Raw genomic sequence first — 27,421 nt, forward strand, 5'->3', positions numbered from 1 at the left:
ACTAATGGTGTTCCGCAGGGGTTGGTGTTGGGACCAATTCTTTTTATGCTGTATATCAATGATTTAGATGATGGAATAGATGGCTTTGTTGCCACATTTGCAGATGATACTGTCACGTACCCCGTGATGGGTTAAAGAACCAGCAGAAATGGAAAACACTTTGGAGTCCAGTATTGCTATTAACTAGTGGTATTTATTAGTAACTACGCAAAACAGTAATATAAATGCAGATATATCAAACAGGTTAGCAATGATTATATAAAAGTAAGTGTGGAAATATATGAAAACCAAACTTCTTCAAGTCTAGGGGTAAATAGATAGTCTTACGATGATGAGTAAAGTTCAGTTCAGTTCGTGGGCTGAGACCCTTCGTCAGGGCTAACTGAAGGAAGAGCTAGTAAGAGATTTGAAAGTGGGAGGGGGAGTGGGAGATCCAAAATGATAGGAGAAGACAGGAGGGGGAGGGATGGAGCCAAGAGCTGGACAGTTGATTGGCAACACATCCTCAGTAAATTGCTTCATCGAAATATAATATTCAACTATTTTTCTTTGAATTTCTACCTTAGTCATACCCTTCTTTACCGTGTTAAGTTCCAGTTCCTCAACAATTTTCCTCAACTCAACCTTTTTAGCTCTCTTCAAAACCACAGGGTTTGGCGATGCCAGAAATTTCCTAACATCCATTTCTGCTGCAACACACATCAAAGTTGCTGGTGAACGCAGCAGGCCAGGCAGCATCTCTAGGAAGAGGTACAGTTGATGTTTCGGGCCGAGGCCCTTCATCAGGACTAACTGAAGGAAGAGCTCTTGGCTCCATCCCTCCCCCTCCTGTCTTCTCCTATCATTTTGGATCTCCCCCTCCCCATCCCACTTTCAAATCTCTTACTAGCTTTTCTTTCATTGAGTTCTGACGAAAGGTCTCGGCCCGAAACGTCGACTGTACCTCTTCCTCGAGATGCTGCCTGGCTTGTTGCATTTAGCAGCAACTTTGATGTGTGTTGCTTGAATTTCCAGCATCTGCAGAATTCCTCGTGTTTCCATTTCTGCTGTTTTTCCACACGACCAAATCAAAAGGGATTTTCCCCAATCAATTCAAATAAGCTCCCCAACCAATTTGTTCATATCCCGGACGAAGGCCCCAATTTTGTCAGGTACCCCGTGACAGATTAAAGTACCAGCAGAAATGGAAAACACTTTGGAGTCCAGTATTGCTATTAACTAATAATATTTATTAGTAACTACGCAATACAGTAATATAAATGCAGATATATCAAACAGATTAGCAATGATTATATATAATTAAGTGTGGAAATATATGAAAACCAAGCTTCTTCAAGTCTAGGGGTAAATAGATGATGAGTAAAGTTCAGTTCAGTTTGTGGTGTTGAGTTGAGAAGTGACAGAGAGAGAGAGAGGGAAGAGATTTAAGTCTTCAGGTGAGCTGACGCCGTCAATCTTCCCGTTGTCCTCTGAAATCCTTTAGACGTCACCCACTGTGACCACAACAAAGGGGACCGTTCTTCTGTGGTGGAATTATCAACCCAGGCGAGGGTTGGACACATGAATAACTCCCCACTGGTCAGTCCCTTTTCACACTGCGAGAGCCACTGATTGATCCTCCAAAGCCCACCTTTTCTGTGGGCACAACAAAGCTCATTCAGTGTCCAAAACCATGTGTCTGTAGGTCTAACAGCTATTTATCTCACCATGCTGAACACTAGCTGTCCATCAAGCAGCTCCTCACTTCTCTCTCTGAAAGAACTTGGAAGCTGCTAGTGTCCTTGTAGAAAGTGTAAGCAAACTGTGAGCAGTCTTCGCCTCTCTCTCTCTTTCTTTCTCTCTCTTTTTAACAAGGTGTCTGGTGTTGAACAACTCTCTCTCTCTCTCTTTTCAAAAGCACAGTTCATAGAGGTGATTCAGGACCCCGTCATAATACGAAGATTGGTGTAGGGACAGGTAATGTTGAGGAAACAGATAGGATGCAGAAGGACTTAGATTAGGAGAGTGGGCAAGAAAGTGACAAATGAAATACAATGTTGGAAGATGCAAGGTCATGCACTTTGGTAGAAGAAATAAATCTGCAGACTATTTTCTTAACGGGGAGAAAATCCAAAACTTTGAGATGCAAAAAGACTTGGGAATCCTTGTGCAGAACACCTTAAAGGTTAACTTGCAGGTGGAGTTGGTGGTGAGGAAGGCAAATACCATGTTAGCATTCATTTCAAGAGGTTTAGAACACAAGAGCAGGGATGTGATGCTGAGGCTTTATAAGGCACTGGCGAGGCCTCACCTTGAGTATTGCGAACAGTTTTGGGCTACTCATCTAAGAAAAGATGTGCTGGAATTAGAGAGGGTTCAGAGGAGGTTCATAAGGATGATTCCAGGAATGAATATGAGGAATGTTTGATGGCTCTGTGTCTGTACTCTCTGGAATTTAGAAGGATGAGGGGGTATCTCATTGAAACCTTTCGAATGTTGAAAGGCCTAGACAGAGTAGGTGTGGAAAGGATGTTTCCCATGGTGGGCGAGTCTAGGACAAGGGGATACAGACTCAGGATAGAGGGGTGTCCATTTAAAACAAAGATGCGGGAAACTTCTTTGGCCAGAGAGTAGTGAATTTGTGGAATCTATTACGCAGGCAGCCGTGGAGGCCAAGTTGTTGGGTTTTTTTTAAGGCATAGATTGATAGGATCTTGATTGGACATGGCATCAAAGTTATGGGGAGAAGGCCAGGGAGTGGAGCTGAGGAGGGGAAAAAAGGATCAGCCATGATTGAATGGTGGAATGGACTCGATTGGCCGAATGGCCTAATTCTGCTCCTATGTCTTACAGTCTTATACTCAGATCAAGTATCGCATATTCTCTCATTAGAACTTCGCTGTACTGACATGGAAAAATTCCTGAACTCATTTGGCAAACTCAATTTATCTGGTCCTTTTCCAATTTGGGAATTAATGTATGTGGTAAGTTAAAATCACCAACTATAACAACCTCAAATAAGAGAAAATCTTCCGATGCTGGAAATCTAAGCAACATACACAAAATGCTGGAGGAACTCAGCAGGTCAGGCAGCAGCTATGGAAAAGAGTACAGTCAACGTTTCGGAAACTGAAAGGTCTGAAGTCACCTGGCCCAGATGGACTACACTCCAGGGTTATGAAAGAGGTGGCTGAAGTGATTGTGGAGGGATTAGTAATGATACTTCAAGGATCACTAGATTCTGGAATGGTCCCGGAAGACTGGAAATTGCAAATGTCACTCCACTCTTCAATCAGGGAGAGAGACAGAAGAAAGGAAACTATAGGCCAGTTAGTCTGACCTCAGTGGTTGGGAAGATATTGGACTCGATTGTTAAGAATTGTTTTGAGGTACTTGGAGGCACATGATAAAAAAGGATACTTGGAGGTACATGATAAATAACGAGCAGGATAGACAAAGGAGAATCGGTTGATGTCGTGTACTTGGATTTTAAACAGGTCTTTGCAAAGGTGTCGCATATGAGGCTGCTTAATAAGATATGAGCACTTGGTATTACTGGAAAGATGCTAGCATGGATAGAGCATTGGCTGATTGGCAGGAAACAAAGAGTGGGAATAAAGGGAGCCTTTTCCAGTTGGCTGCTGGTGACTAGTGGTGTTACACAGGGGTTGATTTTGGAATCACTTCTTTTTATGCTGTATGATTTGGATGAAGGAATTGATGACTATGTGGCCAAGTTTGTAGATGATACAAAGATAGGTGGAGGGGCAAGTTGTATTAAGAAAGCAGGGAGGCAGCGGAAAAACTTAGACAGACTAGGAGAATGGTGAAAGAAGTGGCAGGTGAAACACAGTGTTGGGAAGTGTGTGGCCGTACACTCTGGTAGAAGGAATAAAATCATATGCTATTTTCTAAATGGGCACAAATTCAAAATTCAAAAATCTGAGACTTGGGAGTCCTTGTGCAGAATACACTAAAGGTACATCAGGTTGAGTCAGTGGTGAGGAAGACAAATGAAATATTAGTATTAATTTCAAGAGGTCTAGAATACAAGAGCAGGGGTGTGATGCTGAGGCTTTATAAGGCACTGGTGAGGCCTCACCTTGAGTATTGTGAATAAGTTTGGATTCCTCATCTGAGAAAAGACGTGCTGGCATTGGAGAGGGTTCAGAGGAGGTTCACACGGTTGATTCCGGGAATGAAAGGGTTATCATATGAGGAACGTTTGATAGCTGTGGCCCCTTTACTCACTGTAATTTAGAAGGATGAGGGGGGATCTCATTGAAATGATGAAAGGTCCAGATAGTCGATGTGGAGAGGCTGTTTCCGATGATGGGGGAGACTAGGACCAGAGGGCTCAAACTCAGAATAGATGGATATTCATTTAGAAGGGTGATGAGGAGGAATTTCTTTAGTCAGAGGGAGATGAATCTGTGGAATTCATTGTCACAAACAGCTGTGGATACGAAGTCATTGGATGTATTTAAAACAGAGCTTGATAGGTTCTTGATTAGTCAGGGTGGGAATAGTTATAGAATAGTACAGCACAGTACAGGCCCTTCGGCCCACAATGTTGTGCCGACTCTCAAACCCTGCCTCCCATGTAAGCCCCCACCTTAAATTCCTCCATATACCTGTCTAGTAGTCTCTTAAACTTCACTAGTGTATCTGCCTCCACCACTGACTCAGGTAGTGCATTCCACGCACCAACCACTCTCTGAGTAAAAAACCTTCCTCTAATATCCCCCTTGAACTTCCCACCCCTTACCTTAACGCCATGTCCTCTTGTATTGAGCAGTGGTGCCCTGGGGAAGAGGCACTGGCTATCCACTCTATCTATTCCTCTTACTAATAATGCATACTCTCTAAACCAGGCAGCATCCTGGTAGATCTCCTCTGTACCCTTTCCAATGCTTCCACATCCTTCCTATAGTGAGGCAACCAGAACTGGACACAATACTCCAAGTGTGGCCTAACCAGAGTTTTATAGAGCTGCATCATTACATCGCGACTCTTAAACTCTATCCCTCAACTTATAAAAGCTAACACCCCATAAACTTTCTTAACTATCCTATCCACCTGTGAGGCAACTTTCAGGGATCTGTGGACATGTACCGCCAGATCCCTCTGCTCCTCCACACTACCAAGTATCCTGCCATTTACTTTGTACTCTGCCTTGGAGTTTGTCCTTCCAATAGGGAGCTGACAGGACAATGGAGTTGAAAGGAAAATGGATCAACCGTGATCATATGGTGGAGCAGACTTAATGGGCTGAATGGACTAATTCTGCTCCTATATCTTGTTATGGTCTAATACTGAACTGAAGCCTGCAGATACCCAAGTAAGAACTTATAGTGGAGACAAGATAATTCCAGTGGGAATGGCATTTGTAACAGTGTAATACAACAACCAAAAAGCCACTCAGGGCTTCTATGAGGTAAGTCTCCCCAGCATTGTGGGGGCTTGACTGGCTCAGAAAACAACAACTTGGTTAGAGATCGATCCACCATTTTACACATTTTGGGAGCTTGGTGTTCACATTTCAGAAATTGTCTGAATCATCTGTTAGTGGAACTGGACAGTGTGTACAGGGACTCCACTGACCATCTCAGCAAGTAAAAAAAATGTTGCAGAACCAGAAAGTGCCATCAGATAGTGTCATTGATATTCAAATTATTTTAAATTTGAATAACTTGTGGGAGGTGCATCTGAGATCTCTTTAAACCATACAGGAATCAGCGGAGTTAAATCTTCTACTGACTCCTCACCTCTTCAGCATTCAGAGAGCTCCCAACAGAGAGAAATTGCTTCAATTCTACCTATGCTTCTTCTCGGTTTATTTCTTCAGTGTACACCAAGTTATTCACAGACGCTCTGCATGCTAGGAAATGGACAAACTGGAAATGCCTTTACATTTAGTGTCAGTCCACTACAGTACAAACCAAACACAAACTACACTGGTAAGTTACTGCTTGATGTCACAAGGGGTACAACTGTTCATCCTGTTATAAACTTTAAAAATTACTATCAAACTTTTAATGAGCATGGGTTACACACACAAAATACTGGAGGAACTCAGCAGGTCAGGCAGCATCTATGAAAAGAATAAACAGTTGTGTTTCTAACTGAGAATCTTCATCAGGGCTTCAGGTCTCTGCCTGAAACATCGACTCTTTATTCATCTCCATAGATGTTGCCTGACCTGCTGAGTTCCTCCGGCATTTTGTGTGCGTGTGACTAGATTACCAGCATCTGTATAACCTCTTGTGCTTTTAATAAGCATGGATTTCATCTGAGATTGTGGAAGCTAATTACTTTTCTGGGTTTTTTTGGATTGTCTTATACTGGGAAACAGGAAATGAGTTAGAAGACATTGTTCTTTAGGGGGTATGAGCTGTGAGGTGATATAAGAGAGATGTATAAAATCATGATGAGCATAGAAAAGGTGAATGCACTCAGAGTTTCTCCCAGGTTTGGGGGATCAAGAATTAGATGGGACAGGTTTGAGGGGAGAAATTTTACAGGAACTTGAGAGGTAACTTTTTTTACACAAAGGTTGGTATCTATGTGGAATTCAGCTGATAGAGAAAGTGGTTGAGGAAGGTACATCTAGAACTTTGAAAAGACCCTTGGACAGATACATGGATTGGAATGGTTTAGTAGGTTATGGATCAAATGGGGCATCTTGCTCAGCATAGACAAGTTTGGCTGAAGGGCCTGTTTCTGTGCTGTTAACTCTATGACTAAACACAACAGGGAAGTGAGGCAATGTGGCACCAACTTCATGGACAACTTACAGATTACAGAGAAGGAGGTGTTTGCTGTTGCAGATTAGAGTGGATAATCTTCAGGGCCCGACAAGGTGTTCCCTTGGATCCTTACACTTCGGCAAGTGCAGAAATTGCCACAGGCCTAGCAGAGACATTTAAATCATCCTTAGCAACAGATGAGGTGCCAGAGGATTGGAGGATGGCCAATGTTGTTCCACTGTTTAAGAAAAGCTCAAAAAATAAACAGGGAATGTATAGGCCAGTGATACTGCTATCAGTAGTGGGAAAGTTATTGGAAGATATTCTAAGGGATGAGATATGTGAACATTTAGATAGACATGGACGGATTAGGGATAGTCAGTGTGGCTTCGTGCCTGGTAGGTCGTGTCCAACTAATCTCATAGAATTTTTTGAGGAAGTTACCAGGAAAGTTGAACAAGGTGAGGTAGTGTGTATTGTCTACATAGACTTTAGCAAGGCATTTGACAAGGCCCCGCATGGGTGGCTGGTCAGGCTGGTCAAGAAGGTTCAGTCGCTCTGAATTCAAGATGAGGTAGAAAATTGAATTTAACATTGGCTTTGTGGGAGAAGCCAGAGAGTGGTAGTAGAGGGTTGCCTCTCTGACTGGAGGCTTGTAACTAGTGGAGTGCCACAGGGATTGGTGCTGTGCCTGTTGTTGTTTATCATCCATATGAATGATCTGGATGATAATTTGGTGAACTGGATCAGCAAACGTGCAGAAGAGGAAAATGATCAGAGTTTGCAGTGGGATCTGGACTAGCTGGAAAAATGGCAGATGGAATTTAATGCAGACAAGTGTGAGGTTTTGCACTTCAGTAGGACCAACCATGAACGGTAGGGTACGGAGGAGTATGGTAGAACAGAGGGATCTGGGAATACAGGTCCACAATTCATTGAAAGTGGTGTCATAGGCAGATAGGGTCATAAAGAAAACTTTTGGCACATTGGTCTTCATAAATCAAAGTACTGAGTACAGGAGAAGGGATGTTATGTTGAAGTTGTGTAAGACATTGGTGAGACCTAATTTGGAGTATTGTGTGCAGTTTTGGTCAGCTACCTACAGGAAAGATGTGAGTAAGGTTGAGAGAGTACAGAGAAAATTTACAAGGATGTTGCCAGGACTGGAGGACCTGAGTTATAAGGAAGAATTGAATAGGACAGAACTTTATTCCTTGGAATGCGAAGATTGAGCGGTTACCCATAGCCCTAGGGTTAAGGGTGAAAGGAGAAAAGTTTAAGGGGAACATAAGGGCAACTTCTTCACTCAGAGGGTGGTCAGAGTGTGGAATGAGCTGACAGCTCAACTGGTCCATGCGAGCTTAAGTTCAACGTTTAAGAGAAGTTTGGATAGGTACATGGGTATGGAGGGCTACAGTCCCAGTGCAGGTTGATGGGACTAGGCAGTTTAAATGGTTCAGCATGAACTAGATGGGCCAAATAGCCTGTTTCTGTGCTGTACTTTTCTATGACTCTATGACTAAAAATCACCCAGTCATAGGTAATGAAAGAGCTTGATTTATTGTTTGAATATTAAAGGGATTAGGGGATGTGGGGCTACTGCAGGCTTGTGGAGTTGCAAAGGAAGTGGGTCAAGTGCTGGTTGTGTTGGGGGTCACAGGGGCAGGAAATGTTTGAATGTATATTCTGTAGTATCTTTCATGAATGGAAGGTATTGCAGAGTGCTTTATAACTAATGGAATTTGAATTGGAATTGGTTTATTATTTGCCACATGCAGTGACATACTGTTGAAAAAGATCAAGTCATTCCACAGTTCATTGAGGTAGTACAAGTTAAATCAGTGACAATGTAGAATAAAGTGTAACAGCTACAGAGAAAGGGCAATGAAGGTAGACAATAATGAGGTAGATTGTGAATTCAGAAGTCTGTCTATTGTACTGGTTATAGATAGAAATATAAGTGTGACCAACACCTAGCTTATGATGCTCAGATGGTGGATGAGAAAAGCTATTATTGGTGGAGCAATTGCAATTAGTGGGGAGTTTTATGCCATTGGGGGTTTAGTTGCTTTGGTGTCATTCGGAGCCTTGGCAAAGGTCTTCCTGAGGCTGTAAACTGAACAGAAGTTGCTTGTACAGGCAAAAGAAGTATGGTGTTGCTGACACACTGGAGAGCAATATTGGATAAGGTGTAAATTCTCAAGGAAAGATGTTCTAGGGCTGAAATTTGGAGAGGAGTTTGAGGATTTCCGACTCCAATTTACAATCTATCTTCAGTAGCTCAGGTAGAAATCTGAATCACTACAAATATGAAATAGCTACTCAGTACCCACCTCATCAAGTACACTTGTACTCCTGTTAATCCAAATATCTAATCAGCTAATCACATGGCAGCATCTCAATGCATGCAGACACGGTTAAGAGGTTTGGTTGTTGTTCAGACCAAATATCAGAATGGGGAAGAAATGTAACCTAAGTGACTTTGACCATGGAATAATTGTGGGTGATAGATGGGGTAGTTTGAGTATCTCAGAAACTGCTGATCTCTTGGGATTTTCACACACAACAGTCTCTGGAGTTTACAGAGAATGGTGTGAAAAACAAAAAAAAAATCCAGTGAGCAGCAGTACTGTAGGTGAAAACACCTTTTTAATGAGAGAGATCAGAGGAGAATGACCAGACTTGTTCAAACTGAGAGGAAGGCGACGGTAACTCAAGTAACCATGCATTACAACAGAAGTGTGCAGAGGAGCATCTCTGAACGCACAACATGTCCAACCTTGGAGTGGATGGGCTACAGCAGCAGAGACCATGAACATACAACATTGTTCACATACAACTTCCTTTATTAGGAAGTCTTTATTTCAGTTTGTAACTTTGGACTCAATTTGCCACCAATGCTTCAGAAACTAATACTCCATGTTAAACTCAGCTGGGGTACATTCAGCCTTACCAAATGTGGTTATCCAATGTCCCACCTTTATTGTAGCACAAAGTACAAAGTAAAATTTATAATCAAAGTATATTTATGTTACCTTATACTATCTTGAAAATCATTTTTACATATTTACAGGAACAAAAGAGAATTTTATGAAAAAACTATACATAAATAGACAAAGACTGACTTACAATCAATGTGCAAAATACAAATTGTGCAAATTAAAATAATACTGAGAACATGAGTTATAAAGAGTTCTTGAAAATGAGTCTGTAGTTCGTAGAATTTGTTTGGAGCTGATTCAGGAGCCTGATGGTTGTAGAGTATTAACTTTCCTTGAACCTGGTGATGTGAGACGTATGGCTTCTTTTTGTACCTCTAGTAGTGGAAAGAGAGCATGGTCTGGGTGGTGGACTGGACTGCATTAAATTGTCATCCTGGCTTTATCCCCTTTAGTCCATTTGTAGTGACGTTGTTAAACACAAGGAAAATACATAAAAGAAAACCTGGCCCTTCCTGTTGCCCTCATAAATCACAAGCTATCTGTTTGTCTGCCTCTTTCTGGGACACTGAGAGGTGAATTCATTTCACCAGATAACCACAGGTTGATCAGTATTGGCAAAGTTAGACAGTATTTATTAGCATCCCAGAGTAAGGCTATGGAACCGTAAGACCATAATACATAGGAACAGAATTAGACTATTCAACCCATCAACTCTGCTCTGCTATTCCATCACGACGAACTTACTTTCCCTCTCAACCCTATTCCCTTGCCTTTTCCCTGTAACCTTTGACACCCTTACTAATCAAGAACCTATTAACCTTTGGTTTAAAAAGCCAATGACTTTAGTTTCAATGAGATCCCCCTTTTAAATTCCAGCAAGTACTGGCCCAGAGCCCATACCCTCCTCCTATGTTAATCCTTTCATCTCCAGAATCATTCTCGTGAACTTCCTCTAGATCCTCTCCAATGCCAACACATCTTTTCTTAGTTAGGGAGACCAAAACTCCTCACAATACGGGGCAGCACGGTAGTGTAGTGGTTAGTACAGTTCCAGTGACCCGGGTTCAATTCCCACTGCTGCCTGTACATTCTCCTCGGTGACTGCGTGGGTTTCCTCCGGGTGCTCCGGTTTCCTCCCACAGTCCAAAGATGTGTTGGTTGTTAGGTTAATTGGCCATTGTAAACCGTCCTGTGATTAAGCTAGGGTTAAATCAGATGTTGTTGGATGGTGCAGCTAGAATGGCCAGAAGGGCCTGTTCCGTGCTGTATCTCAATAAATAAATAAAGACTGAACCACAGTGCTCTCAGGATAATGCAAACCACTGTTTCATTGCTCTGCAATTTCAAAAGTTAAATTATCAAATTTTAATTTAATTTCAAGATTCAAGATTGTTTAATGTCATTTCCTGCATAAAAATAGCTGGCCAGTGCTGTTGTGGCATCAGAACTGGACTTCGAGGCGAGTGGTCCCAAGTTCAAATCTGGCTGACTCCTTGCACACTAAAACATCCATGCTGGGTTGAGAGTCAAGTTAGCAGTCAGCCTCGTAAGAAAAACAATCAAAATTCTATGGAAACGGACTTCCGGTGAGGCACGAGGCAAGATGGCGGCACAGCACTGAGCGCTGACATATAACCCTCCTTTTTCATGTTCTTTAGGGCTCATAGATGGTCTTAATACAAGGTTGACTTGGAGAAAGGTCTAACTAAAGACATGACCTCAAAAAAAGATCCAAATTCAACCAAGAAACAAGATACCAGCAGACGACACCAAGCTAGCGATTCATCCGAGGAAATAGCTATGCTAATTAAGCAAACAATGGCAACGGAGATGGAATCGCTGCAAGAAACGGTAGCCCACATGCTAAAGGGAGTTGCTGGAAAAGGCTCTCGACCCCATACAGAAGCATATGGCAGAGAATGGCAACGTTCTCCGGTCGTTAAAGGAGCAAGCGGACATTCATGCTAAAAAATTTAGCACAGTTTTCAACAAAATAGACAACATCCAAGTTAGCTCACGCAAGAATGAGGAGGTGACTAAGATACGGAAGAAGCAAAGCGACTTGGAGGACAGATCCAGGAGAAACAATGTGCAGCTGGTCAACTTACTGACAGGTACTGAGGGCGACGACCCGCGAGGCTACCTCCAGGAGATGCTGCCTAATTGGATTCCAGTGCTTAAGAATTCCCACAACACTCCATTGGAGATCGATAGAGCTCATAGGATCTTTTCCAACGACACCTCAAGACCGCGGACCATGGTTTTTAGGCTTCTACGGTACACCAACCGGCAGGCTATCCTGGAGGACGCGAGCAAAGCCAAACCTACTCTCCCTGATGGCACCCAGCTGCAGTTCTTCACCGACTACAGCCCCAGTACGATGCAGGAACGGCAGGGTTACAAGGAGATCTGTGCTAAGCTCCGACAGAAGGGGATCGACTCGTTCCTCATATATCCGGCGATTTTGAGAGTGAGTATCAAGGGCATGGAGATGTCGTTTAACTCGGCAGAGGAAGTGAAAGAAGCTCTGAATTCATCAGTGCTGGGAGATATGGAAGACCCCAGGCAAAGTCCACACGCCCCTCAGGAGGAGGTGGAACTGCAATAAGAGCTCAGACCAGCCTGTATGCGCAATCTAACAGGCACGGGCAAGCTAACGTCCTAGGTGTGAAGTTTCCCGGTTATTCTTTTATCGGAAAGTCATTCGCTGCACTTTTGTATTTGGTTAATTAAGGGGCCAATTTGTTTCTGAGTATTGCACCTCAGAGCTTTAAGGCAATGGCTCAGTTAACTTGCTAGTACAAGGATAACATGGTAATGTGATACAGGTCCGCCTAGAATATACTTTTTACCTTTTACTTTCTTAGGTGATATTCAATACACCCAAATGTCATACTTCATCAAGAATGAAGCTGAAAAACAGCAGTTTGTTCTGAATAACTTTATGTCTCCAGTAGACTTGTTTATTGAGAGGCTACAAAAGGACGGACAGATTGGAGAAATTACTTTAGTCAGAGGGTGGTAAATCTGTGGAATTTTTTTACCATGAGCGGCTGTGGAGTCCAAGTCATTGGCTGTGTTTAAGGCAGAGGTAGATAGTTTCTTGATTAGCCAGGGCATCAATAGGTATGGGGTGAAAGTAGGGGAGTGGGGATGACTGGAATAATTGGATCAGCCCATGACTGAATGGCGGAGCAGACTCGAAGGGCCGAATGGCCTACTTCTGCTCCTGTATCTTATGATCTTTACGTTCCTGGGCGCGAGATAAGACGTCACTGGCGTCATCGCTAAGCGACGGTCTATTAAAGCAACAGTCTCCCACAAGAGAGCTGTTGGGGTCTTGATTATGTGTTATACTAAATTTGAGACGGGAATAGTTTTAATTATATAGGTTAATGGGTTTGACCAGGTTTTTTTTTCTTGTCTCTTTGATATGATTGTCTATGAGAACCGCTTTGCCTTTGTAATTTGTTGGTGCTAGAGGGGGGCGGTTAATATTCAGTGTTTGACATTGCTAAGTGACACTCACAGATGTTACAAAGTAAAGGGTTGAATGGGAGGGGGGATGGGAGTAACTCAGGGCTCCACCACCAACTTACAACAACAGGTCCAGGGGAAGATGAGCAACACAGATAAATTAGAAAATCTTACTATTGTATCATTTAATGTTAGAGGATTAAACTCTCCCTACAAGCGTTCAAAGGTTTTAGATTTCTTACGCAGAAAGAAAATAGATATCGCGCTGTTACAGGAAACACATCTTAAACCTAATGACATTCCCAGGGTTCAAAACTGCTTTTATAAACCCGTTGTGGCATTGGCTGATGGTACTTGTACGAAAGGAGTTATGATATTCATGAGACGTAGTATTAATGTATCAATTGAAAGGACTGGCTCCGCCAATGAAGGACATCTAGCTTTTTGCTGTACATCCATTCAGGGTAAAAAAAAGTTGCATTCATCAGCCTATATACCCCAACTGTATTCGAGGCTGAATTTTTTTCCCTCAATTACCTCACAATTACTGAAGTTAAGTGACTACCAACTATATATTAGTTCGGACATGAATGCTTTGGTAAACAATAACCTTGATAAATCTTCCTCAACTATATCAAGCTCTCAAGAATCTGCTTCCAAAGCACTTAACCTCTTTCTAATGGATTTAAATTTAACTGATATGTGGAGGGTGAATAACCCATCTACTAAAGACTATACCTCCTTCTCCAGAAGGCATAAAACTTTCTCTCGGATAGATTACGTTCTTCTATCCTCCGGTTTGCTGCCTTTGGTACACTCAATAGAATTTTTGCCCAGACACCTATTGGATCACAACCCAGTCATATCTACTTTTAATTATGGCAAAATTAAAAATAAAGCTACTAGGTGGATGCTCGACTCCACCCTACTAAAAAAACAGCGAATTTCTAACACAATTGAGAACAAAACTGACAGAATTTATAAATTTAAATAAAAATAGTGTCTCAGATGTGACAGTGATTTGGGTCTCCATCAAGGGTTTCTTACGAAATAACGCTATATGGTTCAGTTCCCATCCACATAAAAGCCGGCTTCAAAAGATTTCCACCCTAGAACAATGTAAGGTTTTGGAGAATTATCTCAAAAGGAGATACACTATAACAAAAGAAAACAAGCTCAAAACAAAACAAGCAGAATTAAATGATTTATTAAGAAGCAGGGCAGAATATATGATCCATATAACCAAATATAAGTATTATGCAGAAGGCAGCAGACCGAGCCATCTTTTAGCTCTAACGCTCAAACAACAGGAAGCTAAAAGGTCTATACCAGTGATTAGATCTGCTAAACGTGGAGTAGTATCTTCAACAGAGGAAATAAATGAGACATTCAAGAATTACTTTAAAGAGCTGTATACAAGTGGCTCAGTTCCTTCTGAGAATGACTTCACCAAAGTCTTTAGTGGATTAGACCTCCCTACGTTGTCATTAGAGGACACCAAAACTCTAGACTCTCCTATTACACTGGATGAGCTACTCAAAGCAGTCAACCTAGCCCTTTGGGATATTCTTGGACCAGTATGGTCAGAAACATCAAATTATGCTATTGGAAATGGTGCTTTCCATAGAGATCTAAACACAGCCATGATCACAGTTATACCTAAGCCCGGTTAGGACCCCTTGGAGTGTGCCAATCACCGTCCTTGATAAGTGCCGACCTCAAGATATTTTCCAAGTCTTAGCCAGTAGACTCGAGACAGTAGTTGGAAAAATAATTAGCCCAGATCAAATGGGCTTTATCAGGGGACATCTCGCATCTGATAATATTCGCTGGCTCTTACACATCCTGAGTGCAACACATAAAATCCCACCTGCCTGTGGCCTGCTATTTCTAGATGCTGAAAAAGTGTTCGATCGCCTTGAATGGCCATATCTTTGGAGAGTTCTAAAAGAATTTAAGTTTGGCGATAAATTTATCAATATGATTCAAACACTGTATGCTAATCCTTCAGCCCGGGTGTATGTGGGAGGAGGTTTCTCAGAGTTATTTGATATACGACAAGGAGACTCTTTGTCTCCTTTAATTTTTACTATATCTATTGAACCTCTTGCACACTTAATTAGAAACTCTGCTCAGATCTCCCCTATTACAATAAGTACAACATCACATTCGATATCACTTTATGGGAATGACACATAAGTTTATATGGCAAATGTTCAACAAACTCTCCTCTATATTTTAAAAACACTGGAGCAATTTGGATTTCTTTCAGGATACAAAGTTAATCTGTCAAAATCAGTAGTGATGCTGATTAATACAGATAAAAGTAAGGTGTCTCTCCCTCCCCGGACTAATGTTACAAATGAGGTACTCTACTTGGGTGTTAAAGTTAATACTTCCCTATTGTCTATGGCTGAAACAAATTACTCTTTAATTTTGAAAAAAATAAAAGAAGGTATTAATAGATGGAAACACCGGCCAGCATCAGTCCCAGCCCGTATATCGGTCATTAAAATGAACATCTTACCCCACATTAATTTTATCAGCTCAATGATCCCACTTGCGCCTCCAGCAGGATATTGGCAAAAACTGGACTCCTTACTACAATGCTATGTTTGGAAGGGTAAACGACCCAATATAAAGTGGTCAGCTCTACAATTCAAAAAGTCAGATGGGGGAATGGCACGTCCAAATTTTAAATTGTATCACTGGATATTTGTATTAAAAAGTCTTAGCTATTGGATGGAAGGGGATAAAGTTTCGTCATGGAAAAATATAGAACAAGAGTAAAATGGATTCAGCAGTGGCTAGATGGGAGACGCCAGAGAATAGTGGTGGATAACTGTGTGTCAGATTGGAGGACGGTGTGTCTCAGGGATCTGTACTGGGTCCAATGTTGCTTGTCATATATATTAACGATCTGGATGATGGGGTGGTAAATTGGAATAGTAAGTATGCAGATGATACTAAGATAGGTGGTGTTGTGGATAATGAAGTAGGTTTTCAAAGCTTGCAGAGAGATTTAGGCCAGTTAGAAGAGTGGGCTGAAAGATGGCAGATGGAGTTTAATGCTGATAAATGTGAGGTGCTACATTTTGGTAGGACTAATCAAAATAGGACATACATGGTAAATGGTAGGGCATTGAAGAATGCAGTAGAACAGAGGGATCTAGGAATAATGGTGCATAGTTCCCTGAAGGTTGAATCTCATGTGGATAGGGTGGTGAAGAAAGCTTTTGGTATGCTGGCCTTTATTAATCAGAGCATTGAGTATAGGAATTGGGATGTAATGTTGAATTTGTATAAGGCATTTGTAACGCCAAATTTGGAGTATTTTGTACAGTTCTGGTCACCGAATTATAGGAAAGATGTCAATAAAATTGAGAGAGTACAGAGGAGGTTTACTAAAATGTTGCCTGGGTTTCATCTCCTAAGTTACAGAGAAAGGTTGAACAAGTTAGGTCTTTATTCTTCGGAGTGTAGAAGGTTGAGGGGGGACTTAATAGAGGTGTTTAAAATTATGAGGGGGATTGATAGAGTTGACGTGGATAGGCTTTTTCCATTGAGAGTGGGGGAGATTCAAATAAGAAGACATGAGTTTAGAGTTAAAGTACAAAAGTTTAGGGGTAACATGAGGGGGAACTTCTTTACTCAGAGAGTGGTAGTTGAGTGGAACGAGCTTCCAGCAGAAGTGGTTGAGGCAGGTTCAATGTTGTCATTTAAAGTTAAATTGGACAGCTAAATGGACAGGAAAGGAATGGAGGATTATGGGCTGATTCCAGGTCGGTGGGACTAGGTGAGAGTAAGATTTCGGCACGGACTAGAAAGGCCGAAATGGCCTGCTTCCGTGCTGTAATTGTTATATGGTTAAGAGCTAATAGCACCAGTAAGGTTGAAGGACTTTCTCCTTAAAGGTATGTCTACCAAAAAATGTGATTTGTATTACAGTCCAATTTTAACCCATATGCTGTAAGTGTTTAGAGCAGTAGAAAAATTCCTAAAATTTAAAAGCGTATGGTGCAAATCATCTCCATTATGGAACAATAATCCTCTTCTATCTGGGGAGAAGCCATTCACTAACAGAACTTGGGAGGATAAAGGTGTTACTACTCCTCAAGACATTAATGGGGAAAGTACTATCCTTAGCTTTCAAGAACTGGTATCTCGATATAATATTGATAAACACTCTCTTTTCTTCTACTTTAGAGTAAGATCAGCTTGTAAAGCCTACAGTCACTTTGGTGGCAAAAATAGGAAAACAGATTATTATCTGAATGGTGGCCGATTAGGAAAAGGGGAGGTGCAATGAGACCTGGGTGTCATTATACACCAGTCATTGAAAGTGGGCATGCAGGTACAGCAGGCGGTGAAAAAGGAGAATGGTATGCTGGCATTTATAGCGAGAGGATTCGAGTACAGGAGCAGGGAGGTACTACTGCAGTTGTACAAGGCCTTGGTGAGACCACACCTGGAGTATTGTGTGCAGTTTTGGTCCCCTAATCTGAGGAAAGACATCCTTGCCTTAGAGGGAGTACAAAGAAGGTTCACCAGATTGATTCCTGGGATGGCAGGACTTTCATATGAAGAAAGACTGGATGAACTGGGCTTGTACTCATTGGAATTTAGAAGATTGAGGGGGGATCTGATTGAAACGTATAAGATCCTAAAGGGATTGGACAGGCTAGATGCAGGAAGATTGTTCCCGATGTTGGGGAAGTCCAGAACGAGGGGCCACAGTTTGAGGATAGAGGGGAAGCCTTTTCGGACCGAGATTAGGAAAAACTTCTTCACACAGAGAGTGGTGAATCTGTGGAATTCTCTGCCACAGGAAACAGTTGAGGCCAGTTCATTGGCTATATTTAAGAGGGAGTTAGATATGGCCCTTGTGGCTACAGGGGTCAGGGGGTATGGAGGGAAGGCTGGGGCGGGGTTCTGAGTTGGATGATCAGCCATGATCATAATAAATGGCGGTGCAGGCTCGAAGGGCCGAATGGCCTACTCCTGCACCTATTTTCTATGTTTCTATGTTTCTATGTGTTCCCTGGGGGTCAGATTTAAAGGACCATCCTGTTTTACAAATCTCTTACTAACTCTTCCTTCAGTTAGTCCTGAGGAACGGTCTCGGCCTGAAACGTCGACTGTACCTCTTCCTAAAGATGCTGCCTGGCCTGCTGCGTTCACCAGCAACTTTGATGTGTGTTGCTATCCCGTTTTAAGTTGGATACAGAGTGCTCCAGGACAGATAGTGTCATATATCTATGATAAATTAAACTCCCAGAAATATATGCCCACATCAAGAATGAAAGCCTGGGAGAGGGACATATCTGAATTGGGACAAGACTTAGACTGAGATGCGATTTGGGATAATGCTGCTGGTGCTTCGAAAAACCCAAATCATTGGTATATACATTTGAAATTTTGTCATAGAGCATATTTAACACTGAGAATTAGACATCTAATGGGACTGGTTCCTGACCCATATTGCTCATCTTGCCCCCACGGAACCGTTGGCTCTTTTATACATGTTGTATGGGAATGTCCAGGGGTTTTTGGTTTGTGGGGGAAGGTTATCAGTACTCTTACAGAACTAATGGGGATACAATTACCAATGGACCCCGCTGTACATCTTCTTAATGATGACTCCCGCCTTTCCCTTATGGAATAAACACGCAAAGCCTGGCTGGCAGGCCTGACTGCAGCTAAGAAGATTGTAGTCCAGCGTTGGAAACCTCCCCATGATATTTCAAATACTCACTGGCTTCAGAGCTTTTTGGACATTTCTTACCTGGAACTATCATCAGCAAGAGTAAATGATGCACGACCAAACACAGTCTTAATGTGGACAAATTTGATATCTAACTTCAAAGATCTTCTGTTAAAATAGGAATGCTCTGTCTGTGTATGCACTGCTACTCGGTTGGTTGTTGGAGGGGAGAGGGGTGGGGGGGAAGAGAGAGGGGTGGGGGGGAAGAGAGAGGGGTGGGGGGAAGAGAGAGGGGTTGAAAGGGGGTGAGGATGAGGAAGAGGATGAGGGGTGGAGGGGGGATGGTGAAGAAGGTTGGGGGGTGGTGGCTGGGTTAAACAGTCAATATGTAATCGGAAACTGAATGTAATTTGTTGATGTTGCAATAAAAAATTAGTGATAAAAAATTCTATGGAAATGGCAAAAATGCCACCCAATGTGCCACAAGGAACAACAAACTGCATACAAGTGAAATAATTGTTACTCCAGATCTGATGCAGCACAAAATAAGAAATGATAAAGAACCTTCCTGTATATCTGTCCTTGATGACAGGTGGGCTGGTGCCGGTGATGCGTTGGGCAGTTTTGACCACCTATTGTAGAGCCTTCCTGTCCACCGTTGACCTCTTTTCTGCCATTGACTCACAATCACGTTTTATGTCATATCACAATTGATGGTGAAATGTCAGCATAACAGGAAGTTAACCGACATTGACATTGAAGTACTGCTACTCACCTCCTTGCCTTTGTATGGAAATATTAACTCTTTCCTCATCTACCACCCCACCAGCCTTCGGATCCAGCACATTATCCTCCGCATCTTCCGCCACCTTCAACAGGACCCCACCACTAAGTACATCTTTCCCTCTCCACCCCTCTCTGCTTTCTGCAGGGATCGTTCCCACTGCAACTCCCTGGTCCACACGTCCCTCCCCACGGATCTCCCACCTGGCACTTATCCCTGTAAGCGTAAATGTTACGCCTATCCCTACACCTCCTCTCTTGCCACCATTCAGGGCTCCAAACAATCCTTCCAGGTGAGGCAACACTTCACTTGTAAGTCTGTTGGGGTCATCTATTGCATCTGGAGCTCCCAGTGCGGCCTCCTCTACATCTGCTCCATCCACCACAACAGACAGGATCTCCTAGTAGCCACCCACTTCAAATCTGCTTCCCACTCCCATTCAGATATGTCCATACATGGCCTCCTCTACTGCCATGATGAGGCTAAACTCAGGCTGGAGCAGCAACACCTCATATACCGTCTAGGTAGTCTCCAGCCCCTTGGTATGAACATAGAATTCTCCAGCTTCCGGTAATTCCCTCCCCCTCCCTTCCTCTATACCTATTTCACTCTGCCCCCTCCCCCAGCTGCCTATCACCTCCCTCATGGTTCCGCCTCCTTCTACTACCCATTGTGTTTTCCCCTATTCCTTCTTCACCTTTCCTGCCTATCACCTCCCTGCTTCCCCTCCCCCACCCCTTTATCTTTCCCCTTACTGGTTTTTCACCTGGAACCTACCAGCCTTCTCCTTCCCACCTTCCCCCCACCTTCTTTATAGGGTCTCTGCACTTTCTCCCTACAGTTCTGCCGAAGGGTTCTGGCCCGAAGCGTCGACTCATCGTTTCCACAGATGCTACCCGACCTGCTGAGTTCCTCCAGTGTGTTGTGACTGTTAACTCTTTTTTGCTTTTTCAGTTACCATCTCAGGACTGCCAGACAATGTAGCTAGCACTGTCAGCTTCCATGAATAAATCAGCCATTGGGACTTGGGAAAATAAAGCCCCAGATTGCTCAGGAATCTTAAAAGAGACAAGTACAAGTTTGGTGGAACAATGGACTTCAAGTAGTGAAAACTACAGTAATGTTGAGTTCAGGTATTGTTTAATTTCATCTTTGTATAAAAAGTTCTTTCAAGTTGCTTGCCCATTACATGCATTGAATCACTGAGTGATCCTGATCAGTAGCTGGCTTATGTGGTGCCTGTGCACTCAATGGCCACTTTATTAGGTAAACCTGCTCGTTAATAAATATCTAATCAGCCAATCATGTGGCAGCAACTCAGTGCTGAAAAGCATGCAGACATGGTCAAGAGGTTCTGTTTGTGTTCAGACCAAACATCAGAATGGAGAAGACATGGGATTGAAGTGACTTTGACCATGGAATGATTGTTGGTGCCAGATGGGGTGTTTTGAGTATCTGCGAAAATCCCAGGAGAGTGATATGAAAGACAAAAAAAATTCTGTCAGTGGCAGTTCTGTGGGCAAAAATGTCTTGTTAATGATAGAGGTCAGAGGAGAATGGACAGACTGGTTCAAGCTAACAGGAAGGGAACAATAACTCAAATAACTACACATTATAACAGTGGTGTGCAGAAGGGCATCTCTGATTACACAACACGTTGAACCTTGAAATGGATGGGATACAGCAGCAGAAGGCCAGACTGTGTTGTACTCCTGTACTTAATAATGTGCCTACTGAGTGCATAATCAGAAGGGTAGAGAACAGAAGAGGAGGGCAGTAGTAATAGAGGACTCAATAGTTAGGGGTTCAGATAGACGATTCTGTGGACGCAGTCCGGAGATCCGGATGGTAGTTTGCCTCCCTGGTGCCAGGGTCCGGGATGTTTCTGATCGTGTCCAAGATATCCTGAAGTGGGAGGGTGCTGAGCCAGAGGTCGTGGTACATATAGGTACCAATGACATAGGTTGGAAAAGGGGAGAGGTCCTGAAAGGAGAATATAGGGAGTTAGGAAGGGAGTTGAGAAAAAGGACCGCAAAGGTAGTATTACTACCTGTGCCATGCGACAGTGAGAGTAGGAATGAAATGAGGTGGAGGATAAATGCGTGGCTGAGGGATTGGAGCAGGGGGCAGGGATTCAAGTTTTTGGATCATTGGGACCTCTATTGGCGCAGGCATGACCTGTAAAAAAAGGACGGGTTACACTTGAATCCTAGGGGGACCAATATCCTGGCAGGGAGATTTGTGAGAGCTACTGAGGTGACTTTAAACTAGAATGGTTGTGGGGAGGGAATCAAATTAAGGAGACTAGGAGAGGGGAGGTTGGTTCACAAATGGAGAAGGCAGGTAGGCGGTGTGTGAGGGAGGATAGGCAGGGGACAGAGATCAGGAGCAATCAGACCAAGAATGTAGGGGAAAAGGAAGAAAAAGATAACAAAGTTGTTTGCTCCATTAAGGATAAACAGAGAGTGGGAGGTGGAGCGTTTCTAAAATGCATCTATTTTAATGCTAGGAGCATTGTAAGAAAGGTAGATGAGCTTAGAGCATGGATTGATACCTGGAAATATGATGTTGTAGCTATTAGTGAAACGTGGTTGCAGGAGGGATGTGATTGGCAACTAAATATTCCAGAATTTTGTTGCTTCAGATGTGATAGAATAGGAGGGGCAAGAGGGGGAGGTGTTGCATTGCTAGTCAGAGAATATATAACAGCGGTCCTCTGGCAAGATAGATTAGTGGACTCGTCTAGGGAGGCTATTTTGGGTGGAATTGAGGAATAGGAAAGGTGTTGTGACGCTTATAGGGGTGTATTATAGCCACCTAATGGGGACCGAGAACTGGAGGAGCAAATTTATAAGGAGATAGCAGATATTTGTAGTAAGCACAAGGTTGTGATTGTGGGAGATTTTAATTTTCCACACATAGACTGGGAAGCCCATTCTGTAAAAGGGCTGGATGATTTGGAGTTTGTCAAATGTGTGCAAGATAGTTTTTTGGAGCAATACATAGAGATACCAACTAGAGAAGGGGCAGTGTTGGATATCTCCTGTTAGGGAATGAGATAGGGAAGGTGACGGAGGTATGTGTTGGGGAGGACTTCAGGTCCAGTGATCACAATACTGTCAGTTTCAGTGTAATTATGAAGAAGGATAGGACTGGATCTAGGATTGAGATTTTTGATTGGAGAAAGGCTAACTTTGAGGAGATGCGAAAGGATTTAGAAGGAGTGGATTGGGACAATTTGTTTTATGGGAAGAATGTAATACAGAAATGGAAGTCATTTAAAGGTGAAATTTTGAAGGTACAGGATCTTTATGTTCCTGTTAGGTTGAAAGGAAAGGTTAAAAGTTTGAGAGAGCCATGGTTTTCAAGGGATATTGGAAAATTGGTTCGGAAAAAGAGAGGGATCTTCAATAAATATAGGCAGCTTGGAGTTAACGAGGTACTCGAGGAATATAAAGAATGTAAAAAGAATCTTAAGAAAGAAATTAGAAAAGCTAAAAGTGGATACAAGGCTGCTTTGGCAAGTAAGGTGAAAATAAATCCAAAGGTTTTCTACAGTTATGTTAGTGGCAAAAGGATAGTGAGGGATAAAATTGGTCCCTTGGAGAATCAGAGTGGACGGCTATGTGCTGAACCAAAAGATATGGGGAGATTTTGAACAATTTCGTTTCTTCAGTATTCACTAGGGAGAAGGATATTGAATTGTGTAAGGTAAAGGAAACAAGAAGGGTGGTTATGGAAAGTATGACAATTAAAGAAGAGGAAGTACTGGTGCTTTTAAGGAATATAAGAGTGAATAAGTCTCCGGGTCCGGACAAGATACTCCCTAGGACCTTGAGGGAAGTTAGTGTGGAAATAGCAAGGGCTCTGACAGAAATATTTCAAATGTCATTAGAAACGGGGATGGTGCCGGAGGATTGGCGTATTGCTCATGTGGTTCCATTGTTTAAAAAGGGTTCTAAGAGTAAACCTGGCAATTATCGGCCTGTGAGTTTGACGTCAGTGGTGGGTAAATTGATGGAAAGTATTCTTAGAGATGGTATATATAATTATCTGGATAGGCAGGGTCTGATTAGGAACAGTCAACATGGATTTGTGCGTGGAAGGTCATGTTTGACAAATCCTATTGAATATTTTGAAGAGGTTACCGGGAATGTTGACGAGGATAAAGCGGTGGATGTCATCTATATGGACTTCAGTAAGGCCTTTGACAAGGTCCTACATGGAAGGTTGGTTAGGAAGGTTCAATCGTTAGGTATTAATATGCAAGTAGTAAAATGGATTCAGCAGTGGCTAGATGGGAGACGCCAGAGAGTAGTGGTGGATAACTGTGTGTCAGATTGGAGGATGGTGTGTAGCGGTGTGCCTCAGGGATCTGTACTGGGTCCAATGTTGTTTGTCATATATATTAATGATCTGGATAATGGGGTGGTAAATTGGATTAGTAAGTATGCAGATGATACTAAGATAGGTGGTGTTGTGGATGATGAAATAGGTTTTCAAAGCTTGCAGAGAGATTTAGGCCAGTTAGAAGAGTGGGCTGAAAGATGGCAGATGGAGTTTAATGCTGAAAAATGTGAGGTGCTTCATTTTGGTAGGACTAATCAAAATAGGACATACATGGTAAATGGTAGGGCATTGAAGAATGCTGTAGAACAGAGGGATCTAGGAATAATGGTGCATAGTTCCCTGAAGGTGGAATCTCATGTGGATAGGGTGGTGAAGAAAGCTTTTGGTATGCTGGCCTTTATTAATCAGAGCATTGAGTATAGGAGTTGGGATGTAATGTTGAAATTGTATAAAGCATTTGTAAGGCCAAATTTGGAGTATTGTGTACAGTTCTGGTCACCGAATTATAGGAAAGATGTCAATAAAATTGAGAGAGTACAGAGGAGGTTTACTAAAATGTTGCCTGGGTTTCATCTCCTAAGTTACAGAGAAAGGTTGAAGAGATTAGGTCTTTATTCTTTGGAGCGTAGAAGGTTGAGGGGGGACTTGATAGAGGTGTTTAAAATTATGAGGGGGACTGATAGAGTTGACGTGGATAGGCTTTTTCCATTGAGAGTGGGGGAGATTCAAACAAGAGGACATGAGTTGAGAGTTAAAGGGCAAAAGTTTAGGGGTAACATGAGGGGAATTTCTTTACTCAGAGAGTGGTACCTGTGTGGAACGAGCTTCCAGCAGAAGTGGTTGAGGCAGGTTTGATGTTGTTGTTTAAAGTTAAATTGGATCAATATATGGACAGGAAAGGAATGGAGGGTTATGGGCTGAGTGCGGGTTGGTGGGACTAGGTGAGAGTAAGAGTTCAGCACGGACTAGAAGGGCCGAGATGGCCTGTTTCCGTGCTGTAATTGTTATATGGTTATATGGTTAATCCATAAATATCAAAGAATAATATCTATGCAGCAAGGACAGATGTTTTCCTGGGTGAACTGCAAGGTTTGCACATTCTTTTCTTCAATTTAAAGCCCTGCAATGATTGGTACGCAGCATTAACAATCAGAAGTCAGGTAGAAATTGGATATTGAATAAGAGAATCGACTATCAACCATTTGATTGGCTCTGCTGTGAGACAATATGTAGCCAGGCCCCAAATGGAAGAAAACTGGACCTTGTCCTACAAACCTTTGCACCGACTAGGAACTTTTCATCCCATTTCTAAAGAACCTCACAGTTAACCTTTTATCTTTTAGAAATCATTGTTCTGTCTGCAGTGTAACCATATGAATACAATCTTGAGTAACACAGACAAAAGCTGGAGGAAAATATTAGATCAAGCAGTATCTACTGTGCTAGAAAGGAATACAGTCATCGTTTCAGGCCAAGGCCCTTCATTTTTGAATATATTACCTCAATCTGGTCATTGACAATAAATTATTTTGATAAATGTTCCTATTGGGCATTTTTAGAATCAATTAAAAGCCTAAAATATCGTTACAGGTCCTGCTAGATTTCTAAAATGCTTCCATTGATAAACATTTTAGTCTATTGGGTGAAAAGTACTGAAAAGTTTCATAAGTAATTATGACAAAGGATTTGTAACATTCATGTGTTTCCATCTCTATCTAGGGCATACATCATGGTGGGCAATGTTACATATCTCCAGACAATAACTTTTCAATGTAAGATTTATTTTATTGTTCAATAAAAATGGATGGCTATTGTATGATAAAGAACACTGTTGTTTTGCTTTAACTGCTCTTGCTTCTTATTTTTAAGAGGTAAATATTAAAAAATTACCACTTCTTTCCATTGTCCCATCCTCTACTAAACTCAAGCAGTTACCGTCCTTCTCTTTCTGTCCCTCATCACATGGTTCAAAGGAACAAAAGTTCTTCTTGGATGAAGCAGGCAATGGAACGCTTTAGATGAGATAGACACCAGTCATCTTAAAAGGAGAAAAATTGTCCTGACCTTCTCCATTTTGTCTTTATTCAAGGAGCCCACATATGGTGTTCAGTTTGGCAATCCTCATGTGAACTACCTTAGTTGACATACTGGAGGATATTGGGGTCTGTGTTTCTTTTTGCTGAGATTCACCATAGCAACTTGGTCTTTTAATCATTATTCCACCAGGAAGAAATGACTGTTCATAGACCTGTGCCTCAACAGCAGCATTCACAACAAAATCATATATTTAACATAAGCTATACAAACTTTGACAAGAAAGTACACAATTAAAACAAAAGGAAAAAAAGTCCATTTTAATGCTAAGTGTTTATAGTGTTGCTGAACTGCAGTGATAAAATTTTTGCCAGTAGGATCAAGAACCAAATGGTTTAAGTTATATAGCTGTTTTAAAAGCTGGTGGTGTTGGGCTTCAGGCTTCTGTACCTCCTGCCTGATGGTATCTGCGTGAAAGATAGCCTGGATGGTGGGAATCTTTGTTGATGGATGATGCCTTCTTGAAGCTATGTCTCTTGTAGTTTCCTTCGATGGTGGGGAATGACATGACTTGGTAAAGGCAAAGCTAGATTTGAAATGTATTCAAATTCAAATTGATTATGTAATAAATATCATGTCTCTTACAGCTTCTAGCAATGTGACTACTGTGACCTATACAACCTCCACTCCCATGACTACACGCGGTAAGGTTACAGAAAATGCAGGGAGCATCAAGACACTGCTTGGATTTTCTGTATTTTTCTGCTCCTTATTACAGTCCACGAAGTGTTGTCATTAACAATATGAAATGATTCTTTTCAAAATAAGGTATAATATATTGTAAACACGAGGAAATCTGCAGATGCTGGAATTTCAAGCAATACACATAAAAGTTGCTGGTGAACGCAGCAGGCCAGGCAGCATCTCTAGGAAGAGGTACAGTCGACGTTTCAGGCCGAGACCCTTTGTCAGGACTAAATGAAAGAAGAGCTAGTAAGAGATTTAAAAGTGGGAGGGGGAGGGGGAGATCCAAAATGATAGGAGAAGACAGGAGGGGGAAGGATGGAGCCTCCTCCCCCTCCCACTTTCAAATCTCTTACGAGCTCTTTTTTCAGTTAGTCCTGACGAAGGGCCTCGGCCCAAAACGTCGATTGTACCTCTTCCCAGAGATGCTGCCTGGCCTGCTGCATTCACCAGCAACTTTTATGTGTGTTGCTTATAATATATTGTAACTGATTAATCTGTGGGATTTGGTAGGAAATCAGACAACAAGACAGACTCATAGAATCATGCAGAGAGCATGCACTCTCCAAGGAGGCAGCTCCCAAAGCTTATGTTTCTTTAAATCTTCTTCCATTCAGAAGTTAAAGCAATTTAAAGGCAAAGGTGCTTTTACTGTCAT

At 42.2% G+C, this 27,421-nt stretch overlaps 1 protein-coding gene across 3 annotated transcripts in view; it reads left to right on the top strand.

The window, feature by feature from the left end:
- The window catches only part of LOC134340855 (placenta-expressed transcript 1 protein-like), a 106,940-nt gene that overhangs the window by 66,114 nt on the left and 13,405 nt on the right, over positions 1–27,421 (top strand). For 2 of the 3 annotated variants that reach the window (XM_063038427.1, XM_063038428.1), the window contains 3 exons: positions 20,590–20,768; positions 25,705–25,757; positions 26,667–26,723. In XM_063038427.1, the coding sequence (XP_062894497.1) occupies positions 20,638–20,768; positions 25,705–25,757; positions 26,667–26,723 (241 nt within the window). In that variant the 5' untranslated portion in view covers positions 20,590–20,637. The remainder of the gene's footprint in view (positions 1–20,589; positions 20,769–25,704; positions 25,758–26,666; positions 26,724–27,421) is intronic. The other variant, XM_063038429.1, reaches the window with a different exon arrangement.

The sequence above is a fragment of the Mobula hypostoma genome, chromosome X2 (assembly GCF_963921235.1).
Source record: "Mobula hypostoma chromosome X2, sMobHyp1.1, whole genome shotgun sequence".
Taxonomy (NCBI): domain Eukaryota; kingdom Metazoa; phylum Chordata; class Chondrichthyes; order Myliobatiformes; family Myliobatidae; genus Mobula; species Mobula hypostoma.